General features: G+C 42.5%; 1 protein-coding gene across 4 annotated transcripts in view; it reads left to right on the forward strand.

Moving 5' to 3' along the window:
- ANP32E (acidic nuclear phosphoprotein 32 family member E) overlaps positions 1–15,864 on the forward strand; it is a 33,029-nt gene that overhangs the window by 8,101 nt on the left and 9,064 nt on the right. The window contains exons 1-4 of one of the 4 annotated variants that reach the window (XM_001917235.5): positions 10,392–10,959; positions 13,825–13,974; positions 14,698–14,820; positions 15,576–15,741. In XM_001917235.5, the coding sequence (XP_001917270.1) occupies positions 10,906–10,959; positions 13,825–13,974; positions 14,698–14,820; positions 15,576–15,741 (493 nt within the window). In that variant the 5' untranslated portion in view covers positions 10,392–10,905. Of the gene's footprint in view, positions 1–10,391; positions 10,960–11,334; positions 12,153–13,824; positions 13,975–14,697; positions 14,821–15,575; positions 15,742–15,864 lie in introns of those variants that run through there. The other 3 variants (XM_014739943.3, XM_070268332.1, XM_070268331.1) reach the window with 3 other exon arrangements.

Genomic DNA, 15,864 nt, shown 5'->3' on the forward strand with positions numbered 1-15,864 from the left:
CTATCAAATTTTGATATATTTCAGTAGGATTGCATTCAACACTTTGATTACTAAGACTGCTTTTGGCATTTTGTGGAAGCCATTGGCTTGATTGAGTTGAAGTTAAGTAGAAACAAAAACACAGCCTTGGCAAAAATCTAAACTGTATTAATAAAGAAACAGGGGAACATACTTACTGAAACACATGGCAGAAGAGTATACCAAAATCCTATCGACAGGCATTGTGCATTGAGTAAGTTGTTTATCTTGTAACTGTGTAAATTTTGATTTGGCATGCTAAACTCCCACACAACAAACAAAATACCTATATTCTTTTTTCTTTTTTTTTTTTGAGGAAGATTAGCCCTGAGCTAACATCTGCTGCCAATCCTCCTCTTTTTGCTGAGGAAGACTGGCCCTGAGCTAACATCCATACCCACCTTTCGCTATTTTATGTGTGGGACACCTGCCACAGCATGGCTTGCCAAGTGGTGCCATGTCCACACCCAGGATCCGAACCAGCAAACCCCGGGCTGCTGAAGTGGAACGTGCGGACTTAACCACTGTGCCATTAGGCCAGCCCCTATACCTATATTCTTATCTTTTACCAGGGAATAAGAAAAGCAGACATTGGTTTAAAGGTAGCTGGCCCATTCAATATGTTTTGTTGTATTTGTAGAAGGTCCACAAGTCAATTGTTAGCTACCTCATATTTTTTTTAGTTTTTATTTTTATCAAAGTAGTACAGGTACATAGTTTAAAAAGTCAAACAGATCAATAAATGTCATAATTAAACACTCTAGTCTCTGCACATCCAATTCCTACTTCCTAGAGATAATCACTGCAACTTTTTAACTTTTTTGTAGTCTATTACTCCAAATTTCCAATCTGTAACTCCAAATTTCCAAAAACACGTTTACACTGCTATTTCTTCATTTTTCGATTTTAGATATTATTATCTATAAACTTCCAACTATGAAAGATGAGCATTTACCTCTTTTACACAAGACTCCCTTCCCAACACGTTTCTACCTTATCTTCCTGATATAGTTATTATATCACATTTTAATTAAATCAGCATTCAGCATTTAAATTGTCATCAATATTTACTCACAGCTAAGCCAAGGAGTGAATTATGATATTCCCTTTCTTTTACAACCTTTTTTTTTTTTTTTTTTTGGTGAGGAAGATTCACCTTAAGCTAACATCCATTGCTAATCTGCCTGTTTTTTTACTTGAGGAAGATTAGCCCTGAGCTAACATCCGTGCCAATCTTCCTCTAGTTTCTATGTGGGATGCCTTCACAGCATGGCTGACCAGTGCAGTGGGTCCACGCCTGAAATCCGAACCCCATGAACTCAGGCTGCTGAAGCAAAGCGCGTGGAACTTTAACCACTCAGCCCCGGGGGCCGGCCCCTCTTAAACAATTTAATTTCCCTTGTATTGATAATGGCTTTTTTCCTCCTTTTGCTTTAGTTTTCTAGTTGCTTATTCATCTCTAAACTCGCTGTTGAAAATGTGACTCCTCTCTTACTATGTTCGAACATGACGGTAATCTGTCATAACATTTGTAAAGGACTTTTCCTCTTGGAGCCCTCCATCCTCTAGGTCTAAGGACTGGCTTCTCCTCTCTCTGGAAGCTTTTTAGTATATTTCCTTTATCCTAGATGTTCTATTGTTTCATGATAATGTATCTTGGTATAGGTCTTTTTTTGTTTCTTGGAAGAGCACTCAGTGAACTCATTTTTCTAAAAGCTTATATCCTTCAGCTCTGGAACATTTTCTCATATTTATTTCTTTGATAATTTTGTTTTATATGTTCTCTTTCTCTGAAACTCCTGTTAATTGTATGTTGAATCTTCTAGACTGATCTAATATCCTTAACTTTTGTCTTCTATTTTCCATCTCTTTGCTTTTTGTTCTCCTTTCAGAGAAATTTCCTCAACTTTATCTGTCACCTATTCTATTGAATTGTTAAGATCTGCATTCATATTTTTCATTTTCATAAGCTCTTCTATGAATGTTCTTTTTATAGCATTATTATCGTGAATACATTATCTTTTATGATATTAACTTAGTCTTTCTTTTAAAGACTGTTTTCTTCTGCTGCCTGTCCTGTCTCTTTTTACTCTGAGTCATTTTTTTCAGTTTGTTTATTTTTGGTCTCTTCTTTTATGTGAAAGGCCTTTCTAAAATATTTGGTGATCATTACCTCTCCATTCACATTTAAGAGTGAGGCACTTAAAAGGTGTGTGCAATCACATATGAAAGCTTGTTGACTGGTCGACTCATGGTGAGGGGATGGAACTGGTACCTGGGCATTTGCTACCGTTTTGTCAGTATCTCTGGACTTGTCTCTTAGGCTGGTCAGTTTCTCCAGAAAGGAAACTTTTAACTTTTTACTGGAAGGTACACGCAATTGTAAGATGAATGGAGGAGAGAAAGGGGTTGGTTTGTCGAGGAGAATTCTCTCACTGTTTGAAATACAGATTTTCACTTCTTCTGCCAGTTTTCATTGCATCTAACCTGGCCTTAGTTATGCCTGGTGCCTCCGAGTTTAGAGTACTTTATTTTGACTTCTGTGGGTCAGAGTTGGGAAGGAATTTAGCTGCTTTTAATATGACCTTCAATCGATTCTTCTGTTTTAGCCCTACCCTCACTCTCATCTTCAAGGGTTTTTAGTACTTCCAAATTCAGAATCTTTGTGGGGTTCTACAACGTAAATCAGTTTGTCTATCTCCTGCAGGCAGTTAGGTTTCAACTTTCTCCTCTCTGCTAAGACAATTACCTCTAGTCTATTGGGATCTCTGAAGGGGATCCCAATACTGGCATTCCTTCTTTGTTCAAGGGTTCTGAACAAGTTGAGAAAGAAAGCACAAAGTAAATGTGAAGGTAAACGTGTCATCTTTATTACTGTTACAGGCCAGATTGGAGGATGCAGCTTAGTGTAAGCGTCAGTGGGCCTGCTCACTGTACCCTAGAATCAGGCAGCCTGGCTTGGGGCAGACTTCAATGTGGAGGAGCACAGTAGAATATGTGTTCTGATGAACAGGCTCCCTCTCCCAAGAGCAAGGGGGATGGAGCAGAGTGGAACACTCCACTTAGGGTGGATGAAGAAAGGGCTGAGAGAGGCCCAGTTACACTGATTGAGCTCTTTTCACAAGAAGGAAAACGTCAGAAGTAAGGAAGAAGCATTTCTGCACTACATGGTTCATCAGCTTTATAGATTCCAAAATTTCATTGAGCTCTCTCATCAGCTGTCTTCTCTTTGCTCAATCTCTTTGTCCTTTTGGGTTTGGTCTTTTTTTTTTGTTTGTTTTATTAAGGTTATAAAAGTTAACATCCTTGTGAAATTACAGTTGTACATTATTATTAGTCATGTTGTAGGTACACCACTTGACCCCTAGTGCCCTCCCCCCACCCCCCTTTCCCCTGGTAACCACCGATCAGTTCTCTTTGTCCATATGTTAACTGCCACCTATGAGTGGAGTCATACAGAGTTCATCTTTCTCTGTCTGGCTTATTTCACTCAACATAATACTCTCAAGGTCTATCCATGTTGTTGCGAATGGGACAACTTTGTCCTTTTTTATGGCTGAGTAGTATACCATTGTATATATATACCACAACTTCTTTATCCAATCATCAGTTGCTGGGCACTTAGGTTGGTTCCATGACTTGGCTATTGTGAATAATGCTGCAATGAAGATAGGGGTGCATGGAGCTTCTGAAATTGCTGATTTCAGGTTCTTAGGATATATACCCAGTAGTGGGATGGCTGGGTCATAAGGTATTTCTATTCTTAACTTTTTGAGGAATCTCCATACTGTTTTCCATAGTGGCTGCACCAGTTTGCATTCCCACCAACAGTGTATGAGGGTTCCCTTTTCTCCACAGCCTCTCCAACATTTGTCATTCTTGGTTTTGGATATTTTTGCCATTCTAACAGGTGTAAGGTGATATCTTAGTGTAGTTTTGATTTGCATTTCCCTGATGATTAGTGATGATGAGCACCTTTTCGTGTGTCTATTGGCCATCTGTATATCTTCTTTGGAGAAATGTCTGTTCATGTCCCCTGCCCATTTTGTAATTGGGTTATTTGATTTTTTATTGTTGAGTTCTGTGAGTTCTTTGTATATTACAGAGATTAACCCTTTGTCGGATAAATAACTTGTGAATATGTTTTCCCACTTGGCTGTTTTTTTGTTTCAATCCTGTTTTCCCTTGCCTTGAAGAAGCTCTTTAGTCTGATGAAGTCCCGTTTGTTTATTCTTTCTATTGTTTCCCTCATGTGAGGGGTTATGGTGTCCGAAAAGATTCTTTTGAAGCTGATGTCAAAGAGTGTGCTGCCAATATTCTCTTCTAGAAGACTTATTGTTTCAGGCCTAATTGGGTTTGGTCTTTTAAAGATTTTCTTATTGAGATATAATTGACATATAACATTATATTAGTTTTAGATGTACAACATAATGATTGTATATCTGTGTATATTGTGAAATGCCGACCATAATACATCTAGTTAACATCCATCATCATACAGAGTTACAAATTTGTGTTCAGGTCTTATTCTTTCAAAGTCATTTTAGGGGGCTGGCCCCATGGCTGAGTGGTTAAGTTCGCATGCTCTGCCTCAGCAGCCCAGGGTTTCACCAGTTCAGATCCTGGGCGCAGACATGGCACTGCTCATCAAGCCATGCTGAGGTGGTGTCCCACATAGCACAACCAAAAGGATCTGCAACTAGAATACGCAACTGTGTACTGGGGTGCTTTGTGGAGAAGAAGAAAAGAAAGAAAAAAAGAAGATTGGCAACAGATGTCAGCTCAGGTGCCAATCTTTAAAAAAAAAAAGTCATTTTAGTAAGGTTTGAAAAGAAATGGAAGTAAATATGTATATTAAATTCACATTTAACCAGAAGTTTCAAGTTATTTTAAGTAACCTTGTTATCAAGGTTACAAATTTCTTTTAAGGCAAGTATTTGTTATTTCTGCTACTGGAGAAATGTAGAAATGCAATAATTCTTAGGGGGCAAAATCTCTAAGTCATTCCTAATTGATATTGCAATTTGGATTTATTTGTAGAAGACTCACTCTTTTAATTTGTTTGACTTTGACTAATGTTAAATCTAGTTTACATTCCATTAGCTTATAAAGAGTTGACTCAAGTTGGAAAATCTCAACATAGAATTTTAAATTTTTGTAAATATTCCACAGAATTTGGTATTCACATAGCAATAATCAAAAGTTTACTGTAACAGTATGCATGCTTTCCTCTTCACCACTTACTGCCCATCCCTACAGAGAAAAGGATCCCAAATTAAAGAGAGAATGGGATTGGAAAAAACCTGGAAAACGCAGGGTAGTTCAATCATTTTATAGTATTCATGGTGCCAATCCAAACCTTTTCTCAAAAAAAAATCTGATAAATATCTTCAACTAAGGTTTAATAGAATAATCAAGTTTACTTATTAGTTATCCTGGGGTTTTTGTATCTCAACAGGGGTCATAATATCGAATGTCTATTTGTGGCATTTTGGGCATCAGTAGGGAATGATATTTTAGGAAGCAGAACATTTTGTGCATCCATGAATTAAACAGAATTATAATGGTCACCTTTGGAAAAAGATTTGAACTTTGATCAGAGGAACTGGGTTTGAGATTCAACGTTACAAATTACTGATCATAGGACCTTTGGTATACCCTTATTTTAGTCTTCTATTGCTATTGTTTAGTTATTCATTGCTAACAAATCACCTCAAAACTGAGTAGTTTAAAATAACAACCATGCTTTATTTACTCAAGATTCTGAAATTTGGACAGGGCACGGTGGAATGGCTCATCTCTGCTCCACATGGTGTTGGCTGGGGCAGCTTGACAAGGGCTGGAGGATCCAAGATGGCTTCACTCACATGGCTGGGGCCTCCAATAGGGTGGCTGCGACAGCTAGGTGATGTCTGATCTCTCTCTCCCTTCATAGTCTTTCATCCTCTATGGCCTCTCTCTATACATGGCCTATCTCTCCAGCAGGGTATTTGGACTTCTTTATTTGAGAACTGGCTCTCTGGAGAACACAAACAGAAAGTGCCAGGCCCCTTAAGGGCTAGACCCGGAACTGGCACAGTGTTATTTCCACTACATTTTATTGGTGAAAGCAAATCACAAGGCTAGCCTAGATTCAAGGGGAGGGGACATACTGATGGGAGGAGTGCCATGTGTGCACCGACATGGGAGAAATTGTTGGTGGCCATCTTTGGAGACAATTTACCCTACTACTTAACCTCAATAGGCTTCACTGTTTTCATTTGGAAACTTTAGATAGATATAAGGCCCTATACAAATATAACAACTTACCCTGCCTTGAAGAGTGCCGACCTGGAAGGTTCCCACTGGATATTAGCACAATGGGCATATAGAATTATTGGTGTTCTCTGAGTATTGAGCATCTATGCTGGTGTTAAGGGGAGCAGTAGTGGCCTTGTTGGATGGTTTTCTGAGATGGGATTTCTCAGAGGCATGGGTAGGAATGATTTCTGGTAGTTCTAAATCAGTCTGAATTCTAGAGGACATACACTGGCATTAATTGCACTAGCTTAGTTTTATCTTGTGACTGCAAATTAACTAGTTTGGAAAAGGAAAAGGTAACAAGTTAAGAGGAAGAGAAGTTTGCAGTTATCTTTCACTCATACTCCATCACCTGTTCCCCAAGAAGGCATCAACCACACTCCATATTTCCTAGTGGAAGTATGAATTTAAACTACCACCTGAGAATTATTTGAGACCTAATCAATACTAAACATGTCTTGAGTACCCACCGTGTGCTCAGCGCTGTGCCAAGTCCTGTGAGTGATGCCAGAGAAAGCCAAGTTACTGACTTGGTTTTTCTCTAGGATTTTCCAATCTGGATGGGCAAACCAGAATTCAAAAAACATATATGAGATTTTGTGAGGCAGTGTAGGATAAATGCTGAATAAATAGAACATTTAATAAGTCCTCAGAATTCAGAGGAGGTAAAATCATTTTGGTTCAGGAAGAACAGCATAAGCAAAACCAAAAAAAGCAGAATGACTTTCACCTGTACAGAGCAAAAGGGCACTAGTGAGACGAGCAGAAAAATGTGTAGCAGGGAGATATTCCAGTTACTATTGCTGCATAACAACTCCCAGTTTAGAGGCTTAAAATAATAATGACGATTTTATTATCTTTCATGGTTTCTGTGGGACAGGAATTTGGGAAGGGCTCAGCTGGGTGGTTCTGGCTCAGGATTTATGTGGTTGCAATCAGACAGTGGCTGGAGCTGGAGTTGGGGGCTGGAGAGGCTGGGGACTCCGTGGGTACCTCTCACTCTCTTCATCTAGGCTCAAGGCTTCTCCATATAATTTTTCCTATAGGTTAGTTTGGGCCTCCTGAGAGGGTAGGTATTTGGAGAGGGCCACTGTCATAATTTGGGTTCCCCAGGAAGTAGATTGGGAGATGGAAATAGCAGTCAGGACGTATATTGGGACCAATATCTGTGGAAGGGAGGAGAAGGAAGCAGGATTAAGCGGTGGGAGAAACTGAATGGCAGTGCAGTCCTAACAAAGGCCTCAGCTGACTTACTGGGGGTGCCCTGGAGCTGGGATGAATGATCCATCAGAGTTTGCCTAAGTCAGGCAAAAGGGCTGGCTGGGCCTTTATACCTCTGCGGTGGTCACTCATGGGATGTGGGCTGCCCCCAGAAGGAGGTATAGATAACCTTGGGCAAGGCAATTTTCTTCAGCAGAGCTAATCCCCTACAAGGGCTGACCCCTGAAGGTCATCTCCCAGCGGTACTCCCAGCACTAGGGGGAATATGTCCTTCATTCCTGAGGGAATTTCTCGGAGGTGCAGCGCAGTGTTCACCACAGCCCTGACAGGCTCTGTGGCTGTCACTGGAGGGACTGGGCCCTTTTGTAATGACCTGGCACTGAGGAAGTTGGGGAATAAATACTCCAACTTCATTATCCTCCAGACTTCCGATCTCCTGCCGATACCCCTCTCCCACGTACCTAACCCAGGAAGTCATAGGACTCTGTGGGTTTTGAGTCACAGAGCAGGGTGGAGAAGGGTGAAGAGTCGATCTGGAGGGGCAACAGAAGATACTCAGCAGCAGAAGATGAGTTTAGTTTTTGAACGTTAAGGACTTGTTGAGTTAAATAAGATCCTGATGCATACTTCTCATTGGTGGATTAAAGTAGTGTTCTGAACCACCACTCATTCATTCCACTCCTTGCTCCTTTGCTTTCATCCCCCTCCTAATTACTTAACCTCACTCTTCATTCTGCCATGTAAACCCTGCCTTATTACTTCAGCTTAAAACATGTCCTAAGTTCATGAGTTTGACTTTTCTCCTGGCTATATTTCATTTTTTCACCCTTCATTTAGGTCCATACACCCATCTACTAGCCGGGTAATCTTCATCCAGCCTATTCCCAGGCACTTTTCTTTCCGTGCACCAGCCCTATGGAGAATCTTTCCTCCCCCAGCATATTATTTACCCTGGCTTCTTGATTAAGACTGGAAAGAGGTAAGGTTCAAGGTACTGAGGTAACCCACATGAGAGGTGATATGAAGGTGGGGACAGTGGGTATGGGGAGAAGGCCCTCTTTAGCAGATCCCTGTCTAAGCTTACTGTGGTGTACTTTCTGAAGCTACTATCCAATGGTAAAATGAATTCATGGCCTTTTCTCACAGTCATTATTTCCAGCATACTCTCCCATTCTGTCTAATGTGTTCCAATACAAAAGCCCTGCCTTTTAACCCCAATAATCATCTCTTCTTTGAAACTCTTTGGTTTCCTACATTTTTTCCAAATTCGCCTCCTTCTTTTCTGCGCTCCTCAGTTTCTTTGACTACTTTGGTAGATAATCCCTCTCTCCCCTTTTCCCCCTCAACCGTGTTTTGATCTCCTTTGCCTGATAGTTCTTATTAGATATATTCTCTGTGGACATCTTATTTTTTCCTCATGTCCTCAACTATCACCCGTATGTAGATGGTTCCTAATAGGAATCTCCTCCCTTTGAGCTCTCTCTGGGATTCCATTCCAGAGTTCCAGCCCCTGCCGTGGCTGGTGGGATCAGAACACAGGACTTCTTCTTCCCAAGCTGGAGCTAAAATGTGCTTTCAGGTTTCTTTTTAGCCCTTTTTTTTCCTAGCCTTGTTTTTTAATTCTTCCTTGAACTGTTCCTCAATCCATTTTGGTTCAGTTTTCATATCATCCTGGTTTTTTCAGTCTGTATTAAAACAAACAACAAACAAACAAACAAACTCAACGAACTCCAAATTGCCCCCCCATGTCATTTTATACCAAAAGCTCTCCCTCTCCCCTTCTGTTTTCATTTTCAAAAAATTTCCTTTTTGAGAATTCAAAGGAAACACTTAGCAAGGGGAAGACAATTACTATTCTGTTTTCCTTTAAAGTATTTAACATGCCAAATACTAAATATTTACCTTTTAAATGTAAACCTATTTGAGGAGCTGTGTGTCTCTGTGTAGGGGGAGGGGGAAATGGTGGAGGAGGTGGGAGGGGTCTCTTCCGAAACCCTAAGGTCTCTAACCTGAGAAACTGAAAAAATAGCAAACAGCTCTGAGAGGGGCTGGACTAATTCACCCACTTCCTTCCCCATATCATCTGGAATTTCTTTGGGTATTTATCCTGAGAATGGTGTAAGGGAATGAAAAGGACAGAATTTAAGCAAGAACTAACAAAAGTTAGACTCTCAAGCCACAGCTTAAAAAAGTATTCTTATCCCGCTCTTTTATATCTCACACTGACAGACTTTGAAAAGCGCATTTTACCTATGGCTTTCCATGGAAACCAACGAAAGGGAAATTAGAAAGGAGAGGCATCGCAGTACCGTTTTTATGCAAACTGATGTTTGATTTTCATTAGGCCAGCATTGTTTTTCCTCCAAAGTCTTAGTGTTTATTACAGTAACAATTACCTCACTAACAAGTCCTCCAGGGTAGTTTTATTTAAAGGTGCCTAATCTACATACTTCACCCAACTGCTTTAAAAATCGTTCAGTCCTTCATGGTGGAAGTTAACATACATCTTTATCCCAGCTTGGTTCTGCAACAGAAGCCTGATCCCGGCAGGACAGTGCCACGAAGGCATGCTTTTTATGTGAGGTGCACGTTGCTGTGCACGTTGGCTGCAAAGCAGGATCTGCGCTTTAAAATGGCCAAGAGCCTGTGCGTGCCGTGTGCTGAATTATCAATCTCGCAACTTGGGCACGTAAGAAGGATGTTTTCTCCCTCCCGTTTGACTAAAAACAGAAAAAACAAAAAAACAAACCCAACAGGCATCAAAATCGTCCGAGCGCCTAGGGAAAGCGCGCCAACCACACAAAGAAAAGGAGGGGGCTACTGGGATTCAAAATCATTTCCCCGGGACGAACACCCTCCTGGACCTATCGGAGTTAACTGCGCGCTTGGTCGTAGCCAATAGACACAGTGTTTCTGGTTCAGGTCCGCCCTGAGAACGGATAGACTTTTACGCAGTCCAATGGAATCGTGTGATGCTGGAGAATCAACCAATACACACGGGAGGTGGGTGGAGTGTAGGCCAGGGGGTTGGCGGTGCCGTGTCATGGAGGCTCAGTCTCTGAGCAGCCATTGAAGGGGAAGGAACTGCGGGTGTGTGTATGTGTGTGCGTGTGTGTGTGCGCGTGTGAGTGCGCGCGCGAGTGTGTGGACAAGGAGGTGGGGGCAGCCGAGTTAGAGTCCCAACTCCTTGGACTCCATTTGCTATTCTCTTCTTTTCCCCCCACATCTATCTGGTGGTGGTGGGCGTTTATATTTGCGTTTCTTTTCATTCATTTCCAAATCTTTTAAAAATTTTAGGGTTGGGGTAGCGGGAAAGGCAGGAAAGGGTAAGGGAGGAGAGTAGTAGCAGAAGAGCAGGAGGAGGACATGGAGATGAAGAAGAGGATTAACCTGGAGTTAAGGAACAGAGCCCCGGAGGAGGTGAGATGACTCAGCCCCCTCCCCTTCCCCATCAGCCCTGTATTCGGAGGATCGGGTTTCTGGGGGTCCGGGTGGGTGTGTGGGGAGGGATAAAGAATTAAGCCTCACTTGGGGTTAGGGTTGGGGGGAAATATTTAATTTTAAGTTTTAAAGCATTAAAATCTTTTACTTAAAATGGCGAAGGCTTTAAGTTTCTAGGGGCGTTTTTGTGTGTGCATGGGGGCTTAGCCCCTTTCGCCTCTCTTCGAGTCAGGCATCCTGGCCTCGTGGGGGTGGGAAGCGGGATGACGGGGCCCGCGCCGCCGCTTCGCCCCCCGAGTTCCTCCTCCTGGGGCCCTGCGGCGTGGGCGCGACCCCCCACTCCCACGCGCCCCTGCCGCAGCCGTCGTCGCCTGAGAAGTTAGTCCAACTTTTCTGCAGTGCTGCCAACTCTTTCATTTGGGGGGAGGCGCCCCCGGCCTCGAGGCCCCTGGGATCCCACGACGTCGCGCCGGCCGCGGGCTGGGGTCGCTCGCGGAGTCCGCGGACCGCCCGCTGCCGGCGGCGCCCACTCCCCCGGGACGCGGCGCGCGCCGACCGCCGCCGGGCGGAATCTGGGTCAGCGGCCGGCTCTCCTGCCGGGGCTAAGTTTTGGGACTCGTAGCAGTGACCAGAGGTGGGGAGGGGGACGCGAGGCATGATCTCCTTCGTCCCCCGCGGTGCAGTGAAATTCGGCGTGTCGTGTCGTGGCGGCCGCAACTCCGAATGTGAGCCCCGGAGACGGTTTCACGAAACTCAACAAACGGGCCGTAGTAGTTCGGCTCTTTCAAGATGGGTTCGGCGAGACGAAATGATGCGCGCTCGCCGCCGCCGCCTCGGTTAAAGAGACGGGCTGGGGAGGGGCGACGTGAGGCGGGGTCGCGGTCAACTTTCGGGGGTCGGGCGGGAGGTATTTCCGCCTCCTTTTCGAAGGCGCCTCCTCGGCCTCGCCCAGCCCTGCCCGCCCCGGGCGGGGGCGCTAGGGGGACGCGGGCTGGCGGGCGACCCTTTTCCCTGGGGAGTCCCCGCCCCGTGGGGGTTTCCCGTCGGTCGGGGCGGCAGGTCGCGAGAGCGGGGCCCACGGCCAGCGAGGAGCCTCGCGCTTCTGGAAGCAGAGGAAGGCGTCGAGAGCCGTGCTAATTGCGGCCTCTGAAAAGAACCCTAGAATTTGGAATGTAAGGGATATAATTTTTTCAACAGAGGTGGAGGTGGTGCTGGGCAAACCAGCACCGGGGATGAGTGGGGGCTGTCTGGTGGGCTGCGGCGGCGTGCGGAATGGGAACCCAAGATCTTTGTGTACTTTTAAGAAAAGTCTCTGTTTTTCTGATATTGGCAGGGAGCAGGAAACAGTCGCTGCTGTCATCCCAGAGAGACCTTGAAGCTTTCTAGGGCCTACGCTTTAGGGGCTTCAGGAAAAAACTAGCAAAATCAGACTTAAAAAGCTGTCTCTCAGGAGCACACATTTAGAATGCTGTTTTATGTCTTGGGTTGGAAAAGTGGATTCGTGTCCTCCCCCAACCCCATTCTTTCACCTACTGTATCCGTAGTAATTTCTTTGCCAGTTTTGGGGAGTGCCGGATGTTGCCTTTTCGCAGCCTCTCCTTCCTCTCCTGTGGTGTAATAACGGTCTCTTATATTTCTATAGCTCTTTACGGTTTACAAAGCACTTTTCGTGTTTATTTACTTTTCTCTTTCGGACAAACATGTAAGGTGGATTATATTGTATTGTTCTGGAATCCAAATTAGCAAACGGAGTCTCAGGGCAATGAAGTTCTTTACTCAAGTGGAAGAACTGGTTTTCTGACACCAAACCTAGCGGCCCTCTCTTCTCCACTCGGCTAAGATAGGAGTCAGAAGACTTGCAGTGGAGGTACAGCTCTGCCACATACTAAGTATGTGACCCTGGGCAAGTCATTCTTAACCTCTGGGCCCTGGCTTCCTCATCTCTCAACAGATCATGATGCCTTCTCTGCTCACTGAAATAATGTATCAAAGTCATATTCAAATAGAGAAGGTGGCATTCCTTGTTGCTAATTTTTAGCCCTCAAAATGCCTCAAATGTATTTTTGCATTGGGAATGGAGAACCAGTCTCCTGCCTCCTCCTTAAGAGTAAGTCCATTTAGGCCCACACCAGAAAGTTTTGTTCTACAACTCTGACCTAACAGAGGGTCCAGTTCCCCCCTCCCGGGAGTGGGGAGAAGTCACAAAAATGTTACCAGAGTGGCAGGGAGAAATAACATTTTGTCAAGGATATATTGTTCTGGGTGATCTTGTTTGCCCTCAGTATTAGGACAAATAACAAGAAGAGGCTGGATGGTGTCAGAAGGAGCTTTCTAAGTAAAGGATAACAAGGTGTTTTTGAGTTATGGTGGCATTTGTCAACCAAAGATAAGGAGATTTAAACTGAAAAAGTGAATAAAACAGTTTCCTTTCATCTCCCTGCTGTTTCAGGGCAGCTCACTCGAGTCCTTCCCCAGTAGCCTGGGTATCCCCTCACTGCGTGAATATATGCCCTCATGTTGAGAGTTCTTCTCATCAGGGTCAGAAACAAGTTTCACATGGGACTTTTTTCGAAGTTTTGTTTTTTATGTGTCAGTGGTTTGAAGCAGGCATTGAACTTCTTAGTCCAAGTTTAAATTTAAAATGTTAACTTATAATGATGACTTGAGACTGTGTTTCAGTTTTGGAGGAGAATGAAAAGGATCTCTGTAAGGAGATTGGTGGTTTTAATGTTCACATTTTCAGTGTCAGGACCCAGGGCTTTTGCTAAATAGATTGCAAACTAAAGAATCATTCACATTGTCTCTTATTGCAAACTAAAGAATCATCCACGTTCTCTCTTACAGGTGACAGAGTTAGTCCTTGATAATTGCCTGTGTGTCAATGGGGAGATTGAGGGTCTGAATGATGCTTTTAAAAAACTAGAGTTTCTGAGTATGGCTAATGTGGAGCTAAGTTCACTGGCCCGGCTGCCCAGCTTAAATAAACTTCGAAAGGTAAGTTGGCATTAGGTGTGAAAGCATCATGATTTCTATGCCAAGGGCTATTATGTCTAATTTTTGGCTAAATGAAACAATCTTTCTGCCTTTTAATTAGAAGGTTCTAAGTTTCTAGAGGTAAGAAAAAGGTTTATGTAGGATTTTTGGAATCAGCTCTGATATTTCTTTTAGAAATTTAAATTCTTTTTTTTACGATTTTATTTTTCCTTTTTCTCCCCAAAGCCCCCCGGTACATAGTTGTGTATTTTTAGTTGTGGGTCCTTTTTGTTGTGGCATGTGGGACGCCGCCTCAGCATGGCTTGAGGAGCAGTGCCATGTCCGAGCCCAGGATTGGAACTGGCAAAACCCTGGGCCGCCGAAGTAGACCACGGGAACCCAACCACCTGGCCACGGGGCCAGCCCCTAGAAATTTAAATTTAATAATGAAATTGCTTTATGACATGAATTTGGATTTAACATCTACCACATGTTGTTCTCTGAAACATAAAATTCAGCTATTACACAACTGGAACCAAACCTGGGTTAGGAGCCCATTATATAGGGGTTCTAATATATTATTTGGCAGTTGTAGGTGGGAATTTGGAAATTAATGACTTGTGACAGTCTCTTGAAGCCAGAGAGAATGACAATTGTTTTTCGTCTTCAAATTGATATATTTAAAAAATCTTTGATCTGTCCCAAGCCTTCACTATTTGTTTTCTCCCCATGTTGAATATATAGTTGGAACTTAGTGATAATATAATTTCTGGAGGCTTGGAAGTCCTGGCAGAAAAATGTCCAAATCTTACCTACCTCAATCTGAGTGGAAACAAAATTAAAGATCTCAGTACAGTAGAAGCTCTGGTAAGTGGAAGAATTTGTCTCTGGACCTGCTTTTTTTGGTTGAGTTTTCTGAGATTTGCTTGAATTTTGTCTTATTAATTTCTGTTTCACTCTTTTGAAACTTCTGTATTTCTTATATTTTGATCTAAATGGTTATTGCTTTCTTTTCCTTTGGAATAAAACATTCAGATAAATTTTTAAATCACTGAGAAATTTATTTTATTGTCAACTTCACAAGTTGAATACCTGGTTTAAAAATTTTGAGTATTTTCTTAAATTCTACTCCTTTTCCTTCCTTCTTGATTATTTTTTGAGTTATTTCGTTATTTGCTCCTTTGTTTCCTGGTATGAGTGAGGAAAAAGGAGATGAAGTGAAACTCTGAAAATTGTTGCCCTGATTTTTAAAAAAGCGTGGGAGGAGGTTGAAATTGTTGAAAATAAGCTTGACTGTGGATTTAAACTAACCATGTTATTGTTGTTGCCTATTTATGTACAGATTTGGTTAACAAAATATATTGAGAGTAAGTAAGGCACTAAGCCAGGTGCTAGAGATACAGCAGTGAACAAAAGAAGGTTCCTACTCTCATGGAGTTTGCATCCAGGGACCTCATTAAGAGAATCGGCTGTGCTTATATAATACCCCTTCATTAGAAAATTCTGAAAATCCAAAAATCACTCTCTTGATTTCAAGTGTATATTTCCTGGTTCATGAATTAAAAAGAAATAACATGATATTGTAAATCTTGAATGTAAGTTTTAACTTTTTACTTTTCCAGCAAAATCTTAAAAATCTGAAAAGTCTTGACTTGTTTAACTGTGAGATCACAAACCTGGAAGATTATAGAGAAAGTATTTTTGAACTGCTGCAGCAAATCACATACTTAGATGGATTTGATCAGGAGGATAATGAAGCACCAGACTCAGAAGAGGAGGATGATGAGGGTAATCATTCTTAATACTCAGAAATGTATCACAATTATAACCTCTACTCTAGCCATACAAATTAGATTGGGCCTGGATATTTAGGTGTAGGAACAAAAAAAGATGTTTAGTAAAATAAGAAAA

This window comes from Equus caballus, chromosome 5 (genome assembly GCF_041296265.1).
Source record: "Equus caballus isolate H_3958 breed thoroughbred chromosome 5, TB-T2T, whole genome shotgun sequence".
Classification (NCBI taxonomy): Eukaryota; Metazoa; Chordata; class Mammalia; order Perissodactyla; family Equidae; genus Equus; species Equus caballus.